This window comes from Paramisgurnus dabryanus, chromosome 1, assembly GCF_030506205.2.
Source record: "Paramisgurnus dabryanus chromosome 1, PD_genome_1.1, whole genome shotgun sequence".
Lineage (NCBI taxonomy): Eukaryota > Metazoa > Chordata > Actinopteri > Cypriniformes > Cobitidae > Paramisgurnus > Paramisgurnus dabryanus.
The window spans coordinates 38,374,029-38,397,435 of record NC_133337.1 but is presented as its reverse complement, the minus strand read 5'-3'; the positions used below and the strand labels follow the sequence as shown (position 1 = coordinate 38,397,435).

The 23,407-nt window shown below is 37.8% G+C and overlaps 1 protein-coding gene across 8 annotated transcripts in view; it reads left to right on the top strand.

Annotated features, from left to right (window-relative positions):
- The first annotated feature begins 1,964 nt into the window (after positions 1 to 1,964).
- Positions 1,965 to 23,407, top strand: part of ryr2a (ryanodine receptor 2a (cardiac)) — a 108,760-nt gene continuing 87,317 nt past the window's right edge. For all 8 annotated transcript variants that reach the window (XM_065272385.2, XM_065272382.2, XM_065272383.2 and 5 more), the window contains exon 1: positions 1,965 to 2,151. In XM_065272385.2, coding sequence (XP_065128457.1) covers positions 2,104 to 2,151 — 48 coding nt within the window. In that variant the 5' untranslated portion in view covers positions 1,965 to 2,103. The remainder of the gene's footprint in view (positions 2,152 to 23,407) is intronic.

Sequence of the window (23,407 nt, the reverse complement as noted above, 5' to 3'; positions counted from 1 at the left end):
CTGATTGTGTGCTGTTTGTTTACTGTTTGTTATGATGAGCCGTCAGTATTGTCAAATGAAAACTGTTTTATTATCTGTTATTCATCTGTTTACATGTAGGAGATTTGATATCATACAGTAAGATTGATGCTACAGTAATGGTGATAGTGTTTGTGGTTATTTGACATCACTGAAATGATGGTGTGGGAATGAAGGTCTAGATGTGAATCACAGTTATTAATCTTCATCCTGAGATGATCAGACACTGATGGACACTTACTGGATTCTTTAACCTCTTCTTCATCTTTATCATTGCACAGGTTTGACTATATTTCTGAGGACCAATTATTTTAAGTAACCCATAGTGGAAAAAAAGGTTTTAGGTTGTTCTGAATGGTGAAATGGGCTAATCAGACAAATATCATTTATTAAAAGTCTTTGAGATGTCCTCACTAATATAGTGAAACAAACCTGTGTGTGTGTGTGTGTGTGTGTGATTTAAATTTATTGTGTAAAATAACATATGTTCAACAACATAAACTTATCATGTGTCCCGTAATACAAATTGCTAAAACATACTAAATGGTCACTTTGTCAATTAAAAAATAGCAAAAGTTTTCTGTAAGGTTAAATAGGATTTATGCAATATTAAAGTCATAATGTCTATGGAAACTTAGAAGAGCTCATACACTGCAAAAAATGACTTTCTTACTTAGTATTTTTGTCTTGTTTTTAGTACAAATATATAAATATTCTTAAATCAAGATGTATTTTCTTAATGAGCAAAATGACCTAAGAAAATAAATCTAGTTTTTAGACCAAGTGAATTTGTGCTTAAAGTGAGGAAAAATGTCTGCTAATCGGAAAATAAATTTTTTCTTGAATTAAGTGTTTAAGAAAAAAAAGTTTTTTTTCTTACAAAATTGGCAGTTTTTTAGCAACTTTTCCCATGTTTAAGTGCTATAATTGAGTCCCCAGTGCTTCTATCAACCTAGAAAATGTGATCAAGATCAACCCAGTAACTTAGTTTTGGTAAACCATTCTCTGAAAGCATGTGGAAAAATAGCTCAGTAAAATTTGGCTCCCCTTGTGATATCATCAGGGGATCTTATTATAATAATACCGCCCCTTAATCTGCACTATCCAACCATGACACTGTCATTTAGTGCAGAGATCAGCTCATTTGCATTTTAAAGGACACACCCAAAAACAGCAAATTTCTGCTCACAACTACAAAGTGTCAATTTTAACATGTTATTATAAATTATCTGAATGGTATTTTGAGCTAAAACTTCACATATGTACTCTGGGGACACCAAAGATTTATTTGACAACTTAAAAAAGTCTTGTTAAATGTGAAATTAAATGTTATGGGTTTTTTTCATCTAAAAACTAAACTTATTTTCTTAGGTCATTTTGCCTATCAAGAAAATTCATCTTGATTTAAGAATTTTTAGATATTTGTACTAAAAACAAAACAAAAATACTAAGTAAGAAATGTATTTTTATTTTTTTTGCAGTGTAGATCAACTGTGTGTATGAACAAACAGCTGCTTAGTAAGTTTTGAGATGATTTGTTTTTATGGAAGATAATCTGCCGTTCAACGCTTTAGCCTCTTCATACCCCATAAGAAACCTCAAATATTTTCCTCTCTCGTACCTCATTTTTAGGGATGCAATTTATTGGACCGAGCCCATTATCTTCCACTTTGTCTATTTTTAAGGGGACACAGTGTGCACAGCTCACAGAAATGTGTGCATCACAGACATTAATAGAAATCTTAAATTACATTATATTATAACTGCCCTTAGCTAAAGACTCAAACATATAAACACGTAATATGCCTGTAGCAACAGCAGGATGACCCCCCCCCCCCAGTTTGAATGGACATGACGCGCCATATAAACCTGTTTATATATATATAAAATCTCCATTACCGATCCAGCAGCATCAGCTGTGATCCACTAGAGGGCGTCATGACGCCACGCGCTCTTCTGCTCGTCAACTCCGCCCTCTGTGTATGTCAGCCGACCAATCAGCTGGCGACAGGATACACCCGTTACCCCCGCTCCAGCATCAGAGCTTCATCTGTCCGGCCAGACTCTCCGAACCCGCGCCGAACCATGACGGACGGCGGAGAAGCCGAAGATGAGATCCAATTCTTACGGACCGTGAGTACACGCGCACCTGTATGTGTATGTGTCTGTGTGTGCGGGCGGGCGCGTGTAAGTGTGCGCGCGCGCGTGCGGCACTGCAGTGGTCCTGATGCTGCGGCCAGTCACCGGCATCCTGCATCCTCTGCACTGCCGTGAAACTGTTGAATGTGGGTGGCAGAGAGATGAGCACTGCATGACTCTGTAATGTTTGACTGTAATGTTCTGCTGATGTCAGGTGCATGATGAACACGTTCAGGTTTGGGTCTCGTCTGGATTCTTATGAAAGTGAATATGAAGCTCCACTATAGACAGACAGACCGAGTCAGTCTGTTTACTGTGATGTAATGCTACATATATATGGCTGAAATAAATCTGCACATTATTGAAATGATGAAAATGCTATTGGAAAATTCTTCAGCAGCCAGACAGTAATGCTGTGCAAAACAGCATGCAGTGCAGCATCTACAGGCCATTAGAAACGCATACGCTACAGATGACAGTAAATACACTGAATTGTAAAGGCAAACATATTCTCACAATACACCCAGTCATGAAAATGCTACTGGTTGAATTGATTGATCTTTCATGAAACCTTTTGTCATATTAAGTGTGCGGTTTTATTTAGGATTGCAACCCCAGATATAGGATTGCTTCTGATCAATAATAATACTGATGTGAGGTCGTATTGCCTGTGGCTTTTTTACATTCATGAGTGTCATCGGTGCAGATGTTGTGCAGTATCTGTAGTTGTGTATGAAGCTTTTGTTCAAACCTTTGCTTGGATTCTGACTGGAAATGATCTGTTGATTGTTCTGCTATCACCAAAAATACCGAATCACCCTGATGAATAGAGAGAAATGTGTGGCAGTGAAGCTTTCTATAAACACTTCAGGAGAAAATCATTAGCAAACAGCACATGTTTAAAATGACATTGATTTGTGGTCCCCTCAGTTCAATGGTTTGTGAATAGCTGAGACTCGTGTGTGTCTATTTTCTTAAGGTGTTATTGTGCGTTAAATAAGATAATATGGATACCCTGTTACATTAATGTGTAGTTGATGTGATTTAATGTGACATGAACGCTGCAATAAATCGTACATCATATTATTCATCATAAATATCAAAGACTTTAGATATAGGAAGACATTTAATGGAGATGGAATCTGTTGTAATGCATAAATCATTTTCATTCTTAACACTGTAAAGTGAAAAATGCATTTATTTATTTTGCAGTATTTGTTTTACTGCATTTAATATATTATTTAATTTAATTATTGTGTTATATACAAAGGTCAATGCATAAGGATTTAATTATAATGAAAATGTCACAATATTAATACATCTTACTGGACTCAACAAATTAGATTTAATTTCTTTATGCAACTTGTATTTTCTTAATTGAGGGTGAAATTTAGTTGCATGTATTTTTTAAGCTTTAAATCAATGCTATGTTGCTAAAGATCTTGCAGTGTAAACTGGGAGAGAGATTCTGTCATTCAAACAGCCTTGTGATTCTCTCTCTCTCTACAATATTAATACTTGATAAGATTTCTCTGTTACGTAATCGAGAGGAAAGAGAGATGAGTGTGCAGGTGTCTCTCTCTCTCTCTCTCTCTCCTCATGTTGAGCTCAGACTTTTCTGTGTGACCTGAAAACAAGCAGGCGTGTCACTAACAGACGACTTTAATGTCTGCGGCCACATTGATTCTGAACATTCTGATGCGACGCTTGCCAATAGCAGACACTAAACTCATGCGCATGTATGTGAATAATGTTCAACGTCAATAACGTCATTTTCTCTTTTTTGGAAAAAATCTTGTAAACACGTCCTTACAGCCATAAAACTCGAATTAGCCAATGTGTAAATCAGCTAATTAACATATTATTGATTCCTTCAGCCTGTGTTGTTGTAGGTAACAGGGAATTTGTACATACTCATGCTTTTTGTATAAGTACTACAGTAATTCTGTGTTATTAAGCATTCATATGAAGTTCAGTGCCAAGGTGTATGAGGGGTGGTGTAGTTTGTTTGGTAAGAGATCTTAAAGATCTGCTGATTATCTGAATGGATGATTAAGAAAATGAAGTGTTGTTAATGAAGTATCATTCTGTACACTTCAATATAAACCGACCTTTCTTACACTGTCAGATCAAATGATCAAAACATTTATCCCAGCTGTCACTGTTGCGGTACCCTTCAATAAAATACAGCTTTGGACCTTAAGAGTTCATATTAGTACCTCAGAGTGATACCAAATGTATAAATATCTGAATCTAATGGTACATATTAGGACCGTTTAAAAGGGTACCGGCCCAGGGACAGCTAGGTTAGATATTTTGACCATTACACAATATAAACAGACATTTGATGTGTTTATGTTTTTCTGTATGTTAGATGTGTGAGAGAATGATACAGATTCAGTGTTGTTATGTTAACTATCAGCACAAACCATTGATTTAGAGAAGCACAACTGTGTAGTTTCGCTGTTTGGGTTTTCTTCATCATGTAGTGTGAAGAATAACATCTGATCGATATAAAAGAAATCTTAGAGCCATTTTGATTTAGATTAGGATTTCTACTTTAAGTGTTTGTGTGTGTGTGTGTTGTTTGGCTGGTTGGGTGTGCAAGCTGTGCTGTGTTTCTTTAATAGAGTCACACTGCAGACTCAGTCTGATTTACTATGTAATTAAGAGAGAGAGAGAGAGAGAGAGAGAGAGAGAGAGAGAGAGAGAGAGAGAGAGAGAGAGAGAGAGAGAGAGAGAATTTAAACAAATTTAAACAAACAGACATTCCTGCTACAGTTTGGTGTAAAATATTTGATAGTGTAATAATGCCCATAGCTCTGTACGGTTGTGAGGTTTGGGGTCCACAATGCCTAACAGATTACTCCAAATGGGACAAACATCCAATGGAATCCCTGCATGCTGAATTCTGTAGAAATATTTTAAGAGTTCAGAGAAGAACACCTACTAATGCATGCAGGGCTGAATTAGGCAGATATCCCCTAATAATACACATCCAAAAACGCTCCCTTAAATTCTGGTCACACTTAAACTCAAGTCCCCCGAACACACTTCAATATGAAGCCCTTAAAACCCAAGAGAAGAGACCTAAAACCAGTCCCATCTGTCAACTGGCTCTAAAACTCCAGACCAGCACTAATGAACGCAAACAAACCACAATAAACCAAATCATTAAAGAAAGTCAAACTTTATATTTGGATCATTGGGATAATGAAAGTAAAAACCAAAGTAAACTAGAATGTTATCGGGCACTAAACAGAAAATACAGTCTGTCAGAATATCTCTCCACAGTTAGAGATGTAAAGCAGAGACGAATCCTCACTAAATACAGACTCAGTGATCACAGTCTGGCAATAGAGAAAGGCCGACATAGACAAACATGGCTCCCAAAAGAAGAGCGAATCTGTGTCCATTGTGACAGTGGTGAGATCGAGACAGAGACACACTTTCTCCTTTACTGTGGTAAATATAAAGAGCTTAGAGAAAAACACTTTGACAAAATCTCAAAGCTCATACCAGAGTTTCATAGCTCTTCAGATTCAGATCAAATGAAGATGTTACTGGGGGAAGACAGACACCCATCAGCTGCTGCTAAATTCATTTATCAGTTACACGCCATCAGAAATAATCCACAGCCCTGATCTTGTACAGTATTTTTATTTTACCTCTCATCTGCCCCCATAAATGTACATTTGTATACTTCATATGTTTATATTTCAAAGTCTACTTTATATTGTAAATATCCTCTGATTCTATTTTATTTTATTTGCAGTAGTACTTCATCCATCACCCAGCACCTTAGCTTAATTGCACCTTAATGTTTGTTAATATTGTGTTATTGTATGTTTCTCGTTTTATGTATAATGCTTTGGCAATATTGTAAGTGACACAATCATGCCAATAAAGTTCTTTAAATTGAAATTGAAATTGAGAGAGAGAGAGAGAGAGAGAGAGAGAGAGAGAGAGAGAGAGAGAGAGAGAGAGAGAGAGAGAGAAAGGGAGAAAGAGATCTCGTTTTGGTGTTACTGTGATGTATTGCTGTTGTAGGAGCACAGCATCTCTCTCTCTCTCTCTCTCTCTCTCTCTCTCTCTCTCTCTCTCTCTCTCTCTCTCTCTCTCTCTCTCTCTCTCTCTCTCTCTCTCTCTCTCTCTCTCTCTCTCTCTCTCTTTCTCTCTCTCTCTCTCTCTTTCTCTCTCGCCTCTCTCTCAGGAATGCCCTTACAGGAACCCCCTCCTATGATTTAAATCCAGTATGACATTATTTGTCCGTATTGAATATGTGAGTCTGACAGGTAGATTCCTCAGCATCTGTATAGAGTCAGATGGGATTTGTGTTCATCAGTATCTAGTTTACCAGTAGACCAGATGGGTGAAATCTGAAAAATCCAGGGAGCGACCCTGCTTTCCCACGCTAGAGCAGTTCTGTTTTGAACCAGGATTTAAAATGAAAAGCATTCTTATCTATACACGATCCTCGTCCACACTATACATGATCATAAACATATGAAACATTCACACATGGACATGAGTTTATTATAACAACTTACCATCAGGGCCGCATTAATGCATGGGCTTACCTGGGCTTAAGCCCAGGGCCTCGGGCTGGAAAGGGCCCCGAGATGCCGGAAAAAATAACAGCCGCATTTTATAAAAAGTTGATACTCCCTTTAAAATTATGGTTAATCGCTTTGCTTTGAATGTCCGTGCGTGAATGCAGTTCCTGCGCAAGAAAATCTCTCACTTACTGTAGGCTACCCTGCAATCATTAGTAAGCTTTTTAAAATTTCTGTCTGAAATATTCATTATTGCATTGCTGATGAACAAAGACGAAACTGAGGACACGTTTTTATCTTAATATGAAAGACAACGTGTAAACATTCATTAAATGATTGCTAGTAACATTTTAAAGCCAAGATGTACAGAACAACACACAAAGATATTACACAAAACATTTTTGATAACTAAATCTAATAAATAACAAATTAGATTCTGCCTCGGAAGCCACGGCTAAGTTCAGCGATCTTATTTCATTTTGAGATTTAGCGTGGCAAGGAAAAAAAAGACGAGAAATTACATATAATTTGTTACTGTAAATTATAAAAAACAAGCTTTATATACAATTCCTTAAACGGTTCATTTATAACAAGAAAACACTGAAATTAATCATTTCATAGACACTATATATGCTTTATTATTTTGCACAGAAATATCTGATTGCTTACTTTCACTTTGATCATCTCTGTATTCACTTGAAACATCTGATGTTTCTTATAACATTTGTTTCAGGAATCTCTTTTCTACCATTTGAAAGTTAACACCGACCATATTATTAAATCACAAGAGAGACAATTGTGTCAGATTCGGTAGAGATATTTATATTCGGTGTCATCACCGAAAAAAAAAAACGGCTTACCTATTTTGTAGCTCAACTTTTGACAAGTTAAGCAACCTTTTTAAATACATTTTAAAACTTATACTTGTCGAAAAAATCTGTTTTTTGATCTTTAGTTTCATGAACGCCTAAATATGATCACGCAGAGCACCTAGCGCGTTCGGCTAAATTGAATGTGACAGCAAAGCAACAGCGTAACATCGACACAACGGAAAGCAATCCAAAACTTACAGAACTTAAATTAGATCAGAATGTACCTTTATAATAAATAAAAAATAAAAACAAAATGAAGTCAGAATCAATAAGGTGCAGAACATGGGTGCAAAATGCCTAAATGCGCAGGGGAATAAAACAAGCCACAAATAGTTTAATCAGATAACACTAAATAATCTATAAATTAAATAAAAACAAAGAAATATTAAAATAAATTTAAAATAACGAAATTATAGAATTGCCTGTTTTTTCTTTTAAATTGCAGAAACAAAGAGACTTTGCAATGGTTTCTGGATATGGACGTGTAGCCCTGTCACGGGATTTAGGCTATTAACAGACTTACAGAAATATTTATTGAAAGCTACTTTTTCACATATTATTTCTTAGTATTATCATAATAGGCTGTATATTTTTTATATTGGGAGAAAGCTGTTATATGTGAAATCAGATAATGTGCACTCTTATACAGCCAAAATTAAATGATCCTCATTTTATAACACATCTGCGACGATTCGACTGTGCAGTAGTCGAATCAAGCTTCTCCTGTCAAAGCATCGAATCTTAGACTATTCGGGTCACCCTATAGGACTATGTGCATATGTTATGCAGTGATATTTGTGTATATTGTGGGCATTCTGATATGGTTTTAATATTTTGGTTATTGCATTTATTCCAGCAAAATAAAAGCCTGACAACTTGCACTTAGTGCCCTGCTAAAAAAAACAGCATACCAGCAAGACCAGCATATGTTGTGTTTTGGTGCTGGTTTGCTAGTGAACACCAGCTAAACCAGCATCAGCACCAGCATTAGCACCAGCTAAACAAGGACCAAACCAGCATTAGCACCAGCTATACCAGCACCAAACCAGCATTAGCACCAGCATCCCATGCTGGTCATACCAGCATAGCCGGCATATGTTGTGTTTTGGTGCTGGTATGCTGGTGACCACCAGCTAAACCAGCATAGACCAGCATAATTCCCATGCTGGTCCATGCTGGTTTGATGCTGTTTTTTCAGCAGGGTTATTATAAAGATTGTGTGAATGTAGGCTGTAATTCTGGTGGATGAAGGGCCCCACAAAAGGGTAAAGCCCAGGGGCCCCTTACAGTGTTAATGCGGCCCTGCTTACCATGTATGTAGTTTAAGTCTTTTCAGACGTTTGAATTGAATTTGATAACCGAGCCTCTGGTGTGAGTTTGTACTGCACATGACAGAAACAGCACAAATGTAAATGTAAGACGGTGTGACTTTAACTCTTTAACTAATAGTTCTGTTCACACATTGAACTTCATGCAGCATCTGCCCAGCAAGCAATAACCGAGACAATGAAATGACAACTAAATATAGACCCAAACTAGTCCGGCTATGACTAACCCACTTCTACCCTAAATACCCTAAATTTGTTAAAATGCCATTTTTGCCACAATAACTTGTGAGATGTCTGATATTCAGATGTTCAAGGTGTTTGCTTTCATCTTCTAAAAGTCTTCATTTCATCTATTCATGGGCTTAGGTTAGACGTCTAGACTTTCACCTACAGTCCAGATTTTACCTCATTTTAACCAAAATTGCTTGCTGGGCGCAGTGTGAATTTGTTTGACACTGATCTCAGACCTGTACCCATATATTTTGATTGTCCACTTTAAACATTTTATTAACTATAAATAACTTTGTTACAGCTTTGTCTGTCTGACATTAGTGCATTAGTCGACTGTCTGCTTAATATCTACTGACACTTTATTCTGATGATCCCTCAACAAACATTTAACCCTAACCTCTCCACTAACCCTAACAGTCTGCTAATACTTTAATAAGAGTTAGTTGATAAGAAATGGCAAATTAATGAGAATTCATTGTCATTTAGTTGAAAACATAATTATTGTTAGTAATGTGGGAAGTAGACTTGAACTAAAATCTAGGCAGGTTGCTGATAATTGCTGTGTGTGCGTGTGTGCGTGTGTGTGCGTGCGCGCGTGTGTGTGAATGTGTGCATGTCTGCGCACGTGTGTGTGTGTCTAAAAGAGAGTGATGATATCGGGTCCATCTGCCTCTTTCAGCAGTGGGGTGGCGTTTATGCAAAAGCATTGCATTCTGGGTAAACTCCATCTGTATTATGATGAGTCCATCCACAGTGAGTCGCAGACACCGGACTAACAGCGATTCTGTACAGAGAGTTTATGATCCAGCAGCATTACAGACACATTTATATTCACATGCATACCAATGCAGCACTGCAGAGTCTCTCTCTCTCTCTCTCTTTCTCTGTCTCTCTCTATCTCTCTCTCTCTCTCTCTCTCTTTTTCTGTCTGTCTCTCTCTCTCTCTCTCGTGTAATATTCCCTCAATGAACTTGACGATTGTATTTGACTAAAGTCACTTTTGTTTCTGACTAATAATTCTGCTTTATTCTCATAATGTGCTAGACTGGATGTTATATATGCATGTGTATGTATGTGTGTGTGTGTGTGTGTGTGTGTGTGTATATGTGTGTATGTATGTGTGTGTGTTTGTACAGTATTTGTGGGTTTGTACTTTGAAGTGATTGTGTCTTTGAATGTGACCTTTTCGCTCTGAATGGAGTGTGATATAAAGTCTGTGTGACCTTTACACACAATGACCCTCAATGTTGAACACCTGATGATATCTGCTGAATCTCTAACAGAACTTTAATCTGAGTGTAAAAGTAAATCTTGATGAAATGATCTGTGTATGTTAAAGGTGCCAAAGAATGCATGTTAATAATCTGTTAAATTGTTCTTTGATATCTACACAGAAGGTTTGTGGCTTTATTAAGTGCAGAAATGATCCAGAGTCAGTTTTTCATGTCCATTTACAACCCTAGTATTTGACTTTAGAATGAAAAGATCTATTATTACCTTATTTGAAAGGGTCATGAATAATAATGTTGAGCTCTGCTCTGATTGGCTGTTTCTCCTTCAGTAGCTCTGTGTGTGTGTAAACAGATCTTATGTTTGAGTCTGTATCAGATTTTGAGGAATAATCAATTGTTTGGAGATTGTTAATGGACGTTTCTGAGTGATAAGTTTGTGTTTTTTTGCAGTATGGACTAGGGCTGGGCGATTAATCGAAATCGGATCGCGATGTGCAACGTTGCGATTAGCAAATCGCGAAAGGATGCGATTTGAGAAATATGCAGAGAGGCTTTGTGACAGTCTGAGCGAGTGCAAGTATGGCTGTGCTTTCTCAGTGAGAGGCACGTCAACCAAAACAGCGCTTCTCCTAAACTGACAAGGGGTTTCAATTTAAAGCATGCCCGCAGCCTGTGTCTCTCAATGCTTGTTAAATACTCGTGCCTGGTTCCGCATTGCAAGACTTTGCGCGCGCGTCTTCCACAACAGACAAGGTGTTTAAACTTGACGCACACGCGCAGCCTGTATCTCTATGCTTATTAAATACTCACGCCTGTCTCCGCAAGTCCGCATCGCAAGTCTTCACGCCCGCGTCTCCCAAAACGTATGATGCGATAAAACTTTACAAACACACGCCCAGCAATGCTTACAAGCCTGGCTCCGTATTTAAAACAAACTAATATACAATTTAACTGGGTTGCTAATCTCACGTACTTGAATGAAGTGACATGACATTGAACGCATTTTGATTTTATATTCATTTTAAAAATCCCAAATGTAGCTATTTAATATTTTGATAGTTATGAAGTTGAGTATTACAGTTCTTTGTTTACAAAAAACAAACATGCATTCAAATCTTTCTAGTAAAACTCAGTCACCCATTTAAATATTTTAAATTGTTGTTAAAGTTGCAGCTATAATGAACTCACTTATTTAAATACTGTTACAGTGTTAGTCCAAGCTAAAGACCATTTTAAATTTCATACAATAAGAAGTGTTAATTATATTCTTAATTTCTTTGTTTTTGTTTCCTTATTTTCACAAAAAAAAAAAAAACATAAGACTACAGTTAAATCACCAGACTCATAAGCAGTATCAGTAAGATCTAACCATCTAAAGAAGCAGATCCACATTGCATCTGCTACAAAATTTAATCGCAAATCGAATCGCAATCGCAATTCCTGGCAGAAAAGGCGCAATTAGATATTTTCCCTAAATCGCACAGCCCTAGTATGGACCTGCAAAACGTAACTGTAACGTCAATAGTAGAAGGTCAGCCTAAACTCTAGCATATAGCATTAACTAGCTTATAGCGCTAACTCAGCAGTCACAACTTTGTTTTATCATTGTAACTACTTTGTACTTAATTTAATGTTCTGGTGTACATCTTGACTGTGACGTCACAGTTGGTGTTTAGTTGTGATTGGTCTGTTTTCCAGCGCTCTTTTATATGCATGAGGTTTACATAAGAAGGAGGAAACAATCGTGTTTGAGGCTCATGATATCTCATTATGTACACAACTCATATTATTCATCAGTTCCTATAAATGCAGTTTTACATTCAATAGCACCTTTAATTATCTAATGCACATTGAATATGTGTTTTATGATTTAAGGTGATATTAACTGTGGAGAATTTTCCCGCTGTTAATTGCTGAAGAGGAAAAGGGTTCTTGGGTTCTCCAGGGGTAAAAAAAGTTTAGTAAATTCTGTTTTCCATGTTGAAGTCTTTATGAGCAGATACTGTAGACACGTGTGTGTGTGTGTGTGTGTGTGTTTGTGTGTGTGTATGTGTGTGTGTGTGTGTGTGTGTGTGTGTGTGTGTGTGTGTGTGTGTGTGTGTGTGTGTGTGTTGTCCTGTTGGTTATTCATGTTCTGTCAGGTTTGGCTATGGCTGCTGTTTGTTAAATGTTGTGTCATCCTTCAAACAGGCCGGCCATAATGATGAATACTGACATGTTTAGTGGCCATATTTATAAAAACCTCCATCAGTCATTGTCCAGTGTAGATGCAGTTTAAACATCACTCTGTATGACCACAGCTCCATCTTGAAGTCCTTCAGAAGGCGTTTAGACCTTTATTAGTACATCAAGATGAGCTAAATTCACAATGAAACCTCAAAGTCAGAGCTGTTTTCTCTGGTCAAGTAGATGAAAGGCCATTCCACAGATTGGTGCCATTTGCATGTTGTAACTCGTCAAAATTAAAATCTCTAAGACTAAATTCATATAATAACACTTATATTTAACTTTTCAAAATGAATATTGGTCAATCTCAGGTAACTAGTTTGTTTCTTAATAGAGGCATAACTGAAGTGAAAGTAAATTGAGCAAATACATGAATTATAGCTGAATTAAATATGTGCCAATAGTGTGAAGACATTAAGCAAATTTTAGTCATTTACAAAAATGGTTATTTTAAAATAAACTGATGAAAAAGTCATTCAAAGAAATAATATAGGTAACAGGAATATTAATTTTATCTGAAATATTATGACTTTTTCAATAGTAAAAAATGGACCCGCAAAAAATAAAAATATCTGAAGAATTATATGCTTCATATTTAAAGGTAAAGTATAAATATAGAGAGCAGGGACAGATAACAATACTGTTTTTTAGTGTTGATGTAGATTTTATTCATGTTTTAAATTATAAAGTTAACATTTGGTGTTAGATTCACATGCAGGACACTTTGCTTAATAATCAAATGTATTTTAGAGTTAGTTTCTTGCTTTTTTACACATACAGTATAATGTCATGGCTGGGGACAGAAACGGCACAGATTTGGTGGAATGGCCCATAAATCATTCAGTGTCTGAATCTTTCAGTGACATTATTCATCTGACGGTTTGCTTATTCAGACCGAATGATATTTAAGAAGTTTTCAAGCCTGTGTGACATCAGAAGTTAAACAGATCAATTCAGCATTGATTGGTGGAGTTATGAGGTCACACACACACACGCACGCACGCACACACACAGAGATATACACAAGTCTCTGTGGTCAGACATCAATATTTATGTTTTCTAAAGAGACGAGTAATGATTGGCAGCTCATTTTTCACATGACTAATGTTTGTGTAATGTGACACTCTAACAAGGTAAAAAAGTCATTATTTTGACTGCATGATGAGAAGTGTCTCTGGATGACAGGTGTTTTTAAGGGGAGGGGCTTGATGATGAAGATTATGACGTGTCTCAATCGAGGGTCAACCTTCTGATCCTTCTGATGAAGTCAATACAGAAGTGACTTAAACTGCAATTCATCGACTGGTCGCTAGAGGCTCTAAAAGGGAGTCAATTCCCAAAAAATAATGTGTTTACAGCCTGTTACAAAAAGTATTTTTGGTCTATATAGCAGATTTACTAACAGCTTGCGTCAGCGCAAACCACCATTTTGTCGTTAAATAATTACTGTCAGGATTTACCGAAGACGCGCCGTGGATAATTAGCACTGTAAAGGTGTCGTCTAGTTCTTTTTGTGACTGGCCTTATTGCATTTCTAGGAGTTTCCCTTTCAGATGCAAAATGTGTGGGAGGAGATTATTTCAATGATTCACGCAACGCGATTTACTAAAGTTTGCGTGTGTGATATTACTGATATTGGCACCATTATTTAATGCTGAAAAAAGCATGTCTTAAATTTCTTTGCACTTGAAATGCCTGAAATTGTTGCTAAAAATAGAGGCATCATAGAGAGGTACAAGGCAGAGGATTTTTTAAAAGTTTATTTGCAATGCCAGAGAAACATATTATTCAAAAATATATTGTTTGCCAAGTCATGTTATTTATTATTTACTGGAGGAAATAAAAGAGGAGTCACTAGGAGAAGTCAACACACAATAGCAGAAGTTTCAAAACTTTTTGTAAACCTTTATTTTTTGTCCTCCAGTTCTTTTCAGTGTCTTATGGCTTTGTTATCTGTGATGTCTGTGGTGCTGAACTCAAGCTCATCAGGTGTTAGTAGATCACCAGCACTTCATCAGCTCTTATTTGTTTGTGACCCTGAACTGATTTGCGCTGCTCTTAGTAGATTGTGTTGGTCATTATGGAAATCAGCTGTTGCACCTGTGTTATTTAATTTGCGCTTTTTTAGTAAATAACCCGCGGGGCCGCAGATATTCTCACTCCCATCTGTGCTTTTTTGGAATTGCGCTCTTACTCTAAATTGCCCCATTTAGTAAATCTGGCCCTTAAAGTTCTGCATAATTATGTGCGTAAACAAGTGTTAAAAACTTAAAGCGATAGTTCATCTTTAAATTAAATTTTTATGATTATCAGCTTACCCCCAGGATATACAAGATGTAGGTGACTTTGTTTCTTCAGTAGAACACAAATGTAGATTTTTAACTCAAACCGTTTCAGTCTGTCAGTCGTATAATGCAAGTGGATGGTAACAAAATCTGATAAATAAATGAAAACATACACAGACAAATCCAAATTAAACTCTGCTGCCCGTGACAACTCATCAGTGTCCTACGACACGAAACAATCTATTTGTGCGAGAAACCGAACAGTATTTATATCATTTTTTTTTTACCTCTAATGCAACACTATCCCCAAAGCAATACGCGTATACACATCACCGTCTTATTCTTGTAATGTTTGATGGCGGGTTGCGAAACAACTTCATAGGTGCATAGCGATACAGTAGACTATATCAGCTGTTGTTTTTTCAACTATAATGTGACATTGTAACTTTAGTATTGATTTCATTTATTGTGCACTGTTGGACCAAGGGTTTATATTATCAAACGTTTCATTTCACCAAAATGCATTTATTGTATATTATTATTATTTGTCATTTGTTGTTTCTCTCCATTTTTCTTTAATTTCTCCTCCAGTGATCACAGAAACCCTTAGGTAACAAAGTATCAAAGCAAAGCAAAGCAAGTGTCATTATCACATAAAGACATGCACTTTAAGATTTTATTAATCATATTCAGAAATATATAAGACTCTATATCTCATTTTATTTTGTCATTTTTTATGTCTTTATTTCCATTGCTCTCTCTCTCTCTCTCTCTCTCTCTCTCTCTCTCTCTCTCTCTCTCTCTCTCTCTCTCTCTCTCTCTCTCTGCAGGGCTCTTATGTAATCTCATTGATTTGTATGAGAATGTTCTAGTACACTAAATGACCGTGATAGTGGAGAAATCCCTCAGTTTACAGAAATATGATTGATTGATATTCATGATATTACTTCTGCTATTGATCAATGTTTGTGTTTAGACTCTGATCCGACTCTTAATATCTGTCGATCTTTATCTGTATTTTGTTATTGTGTTATTCACATGATAAGCAGATTACTAAAGTCAAACAGGATTAGGTGACATACAGTAGTTGAACTTTACTGAGATAAATCTCTCTCTGAATAGCTGTCATCGTTGGATTTCAGGATGAATTATTTTAAACTTGCTGAGCATCAGCTGCTTATGCAGACAGCAGCAATAACGTGTGTGTGTGTGCGTGTGTGTGTGTGTGTGTGTGTGTGTGTGTGTGTGTGTGTGTGTGTTTGCGTGTTCTAACCCTACATACACACACACACAAAAGATCATCTGAAGCTCGGTCATCTCTATATGTAGAGGAGGTAAACTGGTTTCTTTCTTACAGCCAATCAGTGAGGAATGTATTAGGTTACCATGACAACAACTTCACACAACCGCACTGCTTCTCTCTCAATTTTAGTTCAGTGTGAATGTGCTTTATTGATACGACAAATTATGCAGAAAATAAATGTAGATTTAAAAATAAATTTTAGAAATACTGTTTATAAAAAACTAAGAACAGAGAGTTTAAACAGAAAAGCTTCAGACTTCATTTCTGACCTCATACGATTAATTCTCTCAGTCATGTTTTAAGTGATATAATGAGTTAAAACACAGTGTAAGATTATAAAATAAATGTGATTTCATCATCATGTTTATACGGTATAGTGCCCCTCGAGCAGTTCTTTTACCAAACTGTCCCTGTAAACCGAATGTGTTTCATGTCTAAACTGTGTGTGTGTGTGTGTGTGTGTGTGTGTATGTGTGTGTGTTGTGTAACAGTGTGGTATAATGATTTTACTCCTACATGTGTTGAGAGAGTGTCAGACTCTTTAGTGCTGTATAATCCTAAAATATCCACTGTTAGACTCTCAACACTGCTGCTGCGTTCACCTCCTTAACACTAACTAGAGTGAATCACTATTACTCTCAAACTATTATGGTATACACTCACCTAAAGGATTATTAGGAACACCTGTTCCATTTCTCATTAAAGCAATTATCAAATCAACCCAATCACATGGCAGTTGCTTCAATGCATTTATCGATGTGGTCCTGGTCAAGACAATCTCCTGAACTCCAAACTGAATGGGGGATGTTTTCTTGGCACACTTTAGGCCCCTTATTGCCAATTGGGCATCATTTAAATGCCACAGCCTACCTGAGCATTGTTTCTGACCATGTCTATCACTTTATGACCACCATGTACTCATCCTCTGATCTCTACTTCCAGCAGGATAATGCACCAAAAGCTTGAATCATTTCAAATTGGTTTCTTGAACATGACAATGAGTTCACTGTACTAAAATGGCCCCCACAGTCACCAGATCTCAACCCAATAGAGCATCTTTGGGATGTGGTGGAACGGGAGCTTCGTGCTCTGGATGTGCATCCCACAAATCTCCATCAACTGCAAGATGCTATCCTATCAATATGGGCCAACATTTCTAAAGAATGCTTTCAGCACTTTGTTGAATCAATGCCATGTAGAATTAAGGCAGTTCTGAAGGCGAAAAGGGTCAAACACAGTATTAGTATGGTGTTCCTAATAATCCTTTAGGTGAGTGTATAGTAATGGTAAAGACAATGTACCTTCTGAGTGACCAATCAGTTTGATATTTTCAGCTTCTTCTTACTATTCTTTTTACCCTTTTTTGTTAGGGTTGCCTCTGTACCACGGTACAACCACATGCTTGTAGTTTAAGTGAGGCTTTTCTGAAAATACTATTTTTTTATTTCTCCATAGATAGAGTTTAGGTACTGAATATCTACTGTCTTCTCTTTTGTAAGCCCTTGTTATGTCACCAATAAACAAAACATTATCAGTGTTTGTTTAAATCCATTCAGTAAACCGTCATGTGTTTTACAGTAGCAGTCTGTCTGTGTTGTGTTACCATCTGTGTGCACATCTTTAGTTTTCCAGACCTGATGGTCAGACGATGTTTGTGTCTTCACTGATCAATGTGAGTTGATTGTATTGGCTGAAGTGATCAGATATGGACATTATTTAATATTTCAGTCATGTGATCAGTGAAGGGCTTACATTGGGCTCTCTGTACAGATGCAGCTGAGTCATTTTACTTCAGTTTCAAGCTGTGAATATTTCAATCACCTCTCAACAGAAGATAAACAAAGATCTCAACACAAACTGCAAGTTTTGGGCACTTGTTATCCATATACAACAACCACTACCGTATTTCAATCGCACCGCCAGAGCTTTACTGCGGTGATGATGTCAGAATGAAAGAGTACAAAGTGCCAACAGTACTTTTATTATACTGATGATAAAGATCAATAAAGTTTTTTAAAAGTTTATATCAAGTTTATAAAAGTGTTTATTAGTCTGAATACCCCTTACAAAAATTAATCATAGTTTAACTACAGTTAAAAAAAACAACAAAAAGCATGCTTAATTTTCATAAGGGACACTGCTTAACACATTGTTTTAGTACTAGTTCATACAGTATGGTTGAATAAAGGTGCAAATGATCATTGCATTTTTACTTTCTTTTATGCTTATCATCACAGCAACACAGTTAAAAGTTAGTGTAACTATAATAATGATCACTGTAGTTTATTTGCTTCACTCCATGATAACAACTCACAAAACATACCAACAAATTCAGATGTAAATATTGTCTAGTGTGATTTTAGTTTAATAATTGATTAAGGGGTTTGCTCTGTTGGAGTGCAGTTGTAATGGTTTCATTGGCACGAGGTCTCCTGTGATCTTCAGTATATTACTGTCATCTTCTTAAACACATTCATCTCCACTGTAGGTGAACACAGAACTGTACAGAAGAAATGTGAAAGTATGTCAGAGAAAGAAACTGTGTGTGCATGTGTATGTTTGTGCATGCATGCATGTGTGTGTATGTGTGTGGTGTGTCTGTGTGTTTGTGTGCATGCATGTGTGTGTGTGCATGCACGTGTGTGTCTGTGTGTTTGTGTGCATGCATGTGTGTGTGTGTGCATGCACGTGTGTGTCTGTGTGTTTGTGTGCATGCCCATGCGTGTGTGTGTGTGTGTCTGTGTGTGGTGTGTCTGTGTGTTTGTGTGCATGCATGTGTGTGTCTGTGTGTTTGTGTGCATGCGCGCGTGTGTGTGTGTGTGTCTATGTGTTAGTTCAGCAGACAGAGTCCCACCCATCACACTATCTGCAATGCAGCTGAACCCTGTCTGCCTGCCTTCTTTCTCTCACACCCTCTTTCTCTCTGTGTGTGTGTCTCTCTCTCTCTCTCTCTCTTTCTCTCTCTCTCTCTCTCTCTCTCAGAGATGAGTAACAGGACACTCAGGTTGAGTCTCTGGTCTTCTCACAGTAGTAATAGAGTGATGAGAGAAACACACACAGGTCATTCAGACAGACAGACAGACGTTGAGCTATAGAAAGAGCTTCAGTGTATTGAAGGCCGTTTCACATACAAGCTCTGAAAAACTGAAGTCTGGTCAGTGTTTCTGTAAGGTTATATTTCTCTCTCTACATGTGTTAAGACTGCAGCTCTGTGTTTAAATACATGCTGACACTATGATGGGTATTTATAAGCATTATAAGACCTAACACACACACCGGGCAAACAAACACACACTATCTATCTGTCATCACTGAGTGATCACAATCACACATGATTGATAATGTTGTGTGTGTGTTTGTGTATTGGTGTGTGATGTTTATTTTCCTTCTCTGTGTATTGTAGCATTTATAAATGTGAACACTGACCCAAACAGAAATAATAAAACAGGAGTTGTGTGTGTGTGTAGGTCAGTGTGTCTGTCGTGTTTGCTCTTTGCTGTGACTGTAAGGAGAGGTTTGCCATCTGTACAGTTTTGTTGCTTTAGCCACACACACACACACGCACGCACGCGCACACACACACACACACACACACACACACACACACACACACACGCACGCACACGCACGCACGCGCGCACACACACACACACACACACACACACACACACACACAAACAGTGCATGTTAATTCACAGAGACTAATAAACAGGTACCTACAGTATCATGCATTCATTAAGTCTATATCTGAGAAACACAAACAACACATATATTCTTCATCCTCATTGGCTGTTGTTGTCATGAATATCTTGCTGGAATCTGCTGTACAGTGAATCATTCAGACATTTACTCACATCACTAACTGCTGGGAGTAAAGACACTGATGTCCACTCAGACACTTGCTGTTTGATTTGTTTGGTAGATCAGGCTCTGTGCTCTGATTGGTCCTTGCTGTGATCGGGGGGTCAGGCTCGGTGTTCTGATTGGTTCTTGTTGTGATCCCCAGGTAGATCAGGCTCTGTTCTCTGATTGGTTCTTTTTGTGATCAGGTGGATCAGGCTCTGTGTTCTGACTGGTTCTTGTTGTGATCAGGTGGATCATGCTCTATTCTATGATTGGTTCTTGTTGTGATCAGGTAGATCAGGCTCTGTTCTCTGATTGGTTCTCGCCTTTGTGGATCAGGCTCTGTTGTCTGATTGGTTCTTGTTGTGATCAGGTAGATCAGGCTCTGTTCTCTGATTGGTTCTTGCCTTTGTGGATCAGGCTCTGTTCTCTGATTGGTTCTTGTTGTGATCAGGTGGATCATGCTCTATTCTATGATTGGTTCTTTTGTGATCACAGGCTCTGTGTTATGATTGGTTCTCGCCTTTGTGGATCAGGCTCTGTTCTCTGATTGGTTCTTGTTGTGATCAGGTGGATCAGGCTCTGTTCTCTGATTGGTTCTCGCCTTTGTGGATCAGGCTCTGTTCTCTGATTGGTTCTTGTTGTGATCAGGTAGATCAGGCTCTGTTCTCTGATTGTTTCTTGCCTTTGTGGATCAGGCTCTGTTCTCTGATTGGTTCTTGTTGTGATCAGGTGGATCATGCTCTATTCTATGATTGGCTCTTTTTGTGATCAGGTGGATCAGGCTCTGTGTTATGATTGGTTCTTGTTGTGATCAGGTGGATCATGCTCTATTCTATGATTGGTTCTTGTTGTGATCAGGTAGATCAGGCTCTGTTCTCTGATTGGTTCTCGCCTTTGTGGATCAGGCTCTGTTCTCTGATTGGTTCTTGTTGTGATCAGGTAGATCAGGCTCTGTTCTCTGATTGTTTCTTGCCTTTGTGGATCAGGCTCTGTTCTCTGATTGGTTCTTGTTGTGATCAGGTGGATCATGCTCTATTCTATGATTGGCTCTTTTTGTGATCAGGTGGATCAGGCTCTGTGTTATGATTGGTTCTTGTTGTGATCAGGTGGATCATGCTCTATTCTATGATTGGTTCTTGTTGTGATCAGGTAGATCAGGCTCTGTTCTCTGATTGGTTCTCGCCTTTGTGGATCAGGCTCTGTTCTCTGATTGGTTCTTGTTGTGATCAGGTAGATCAGGCTCTGTTCTCTGATTGGTTCTTGCCTTTGTGGATCAGGCTCTGTTCTCTGATTGGTTCTTGTTGTGATCAGGTGGATCATGCTCTATTCTATGATTGGTTCTTGTTGTGATCAGGTAGATCAGGCTCTGTTCTCTGATTGGTTCTTGCCTTTGTGGATCAGGCTCTGTTCTCTGATTGGTTCTTGTTGTGATCAGGTGGATCATGCTCTATTCTATGATTGGTTCTTGTTGTGATCAGGTAGATCAGGCTCTGTTCTCTGATTGGTTCTTGCCTTTGTGGATCAGGCTCTGTTCTCTGATTGGTTCTTGTTGTGATCAGGTGGATCATGCTCTGTTCTCTGATTGGTTCTTGCCTTTGTGGATCAGGCTCTGTTCTCTGATTGGTTCTTGTTGTGATCAGGTGGATCAGGCTCTATTCTATGATTAGTTCTTGTTGTGATCAGGTAGATCAGGCTCTGTTCTCTGATTGGTTCTTGCCTTTGTGGATCAGGCTCTGTTCTCTGATTGGTTCTTGTTGTGATAAGGTGGATCAGGCTCTATTCTATGATTGGTTCTTGTTGTGATCAGGTGGATTAGGCTGTGTGCTCTGATTAGTTCTTGCTGTGATCAAGTGGATCAAGAACGATTCAATAGCAGACTCCTCTGAATGATCTCTTGAATTGCTCTTGTGGTAGTTTGATGTCATCTGCCTGACAGTTTTTACAGCACCGCATGAAGTTCGAATGCACCTGTTGTTGTGTTTGTGAGAGATGCATTAGTGGTTGTGAGATGAGAGCTATGAAATATGATGGATGTGATGGTGCTTTAGTAAGGAAGTGACATCAGCAAACACAAACCCTAGAGAGTTTCAGTAATTATCTCAACTAATTTATTAAAAATGTATTAGAGAACGCTGCTAGTGTATATGTGTGTGTGTGTGTGTGTGTGTGTGTGTATTTGTGTGTGTGTGTGTGTGTGTGTGTGTGTGTGTCTGTATTTGTGTGTTTGCTGATGCTGCTGGAGGCAATGGACATTTGTTTTCTACAATACGACAACAGGCAGATGGAGCTACATAGAATATTAATGAAGACCTCAATCACTATGTGTGTGTCTCTCTGTGTGTGTGTGTGTGTGTAAGTTGTCCTGGGTATCATATATATGCTCATATATAGAGATTATATTTGTGTGTTGTTCTCTGTCTCTGATGACTGTTATATTTGCTGTCAGAAATGCCATCAGAACTGTTTGTCTGTCTGTCTCTCTTGTTTCTGTGTGTATTTGTGTTTGTATGTTTATTTGTTTTGTATTTGTGTTTATGTGTGTGCTGTGTTGTGTTGTGTGTTGAGTATGTGGTTGGTCTGTCAGTGAGGTGATGGAGCTGTGCTGATCCATGTGTTGTGTTTCGTCTTCTTCATCTTATTGTTGTTTTATTTCTGTTTGATTGCATAACTTGATTAACACAGCAGATACACACAACACACAGCAGACACACAAGTGTAAATCTAAGTAAGATTTGAGCCCTAGGGGAGACTATTAGGTCAAATATTACGCATATGCAATAATAAATGTGATGTAATTTTTAATGTGAATATGAGTAATGAGTAGAAATGTTGTGTATGAAAAAATGTGTTGGGAGATTTGTGTTATTATGCAGACAGTGTTATGTTTAATGTACTGTCAGCAGTTTAAAGTGCTTGACCCCAGAGTTATGTATGGAAATATGTATTTGTGAAACATGACTGTGTGTGTGTGTGTGTGTGTGTGTGTGTGTGTGTGTGTGTGTGTGTGTGTGTGTGTGTGTGTGTGTGTGTGTGTGTGTGTGTGTGTACCTGGTAATTATCACGTTGTGGGGACCAATTGTCCCCACAAAGATAGGAATACCAGTGTTTTTGTGACCTTGTGGGGACATTTTGATGTCCCCATGAGGAAACAAGCTTATAAATCAAACAGAATGATGTTTCTTGAGAATGTAAAGTATCAGAACGTTTTGTGTGATGGTTGGGGTTAGGGAATGGGGCAGGTAAGGGGAATAGAATATACAGTTTGTATGGTATAAAATGCATTACGTCTATGGAATGTCCCCACAAAACATGGAAACCAGAATGTGTGTGTGTGTGTGTGTGTGTGTGTGTGTGTGTGTGTGTGTGTGTGT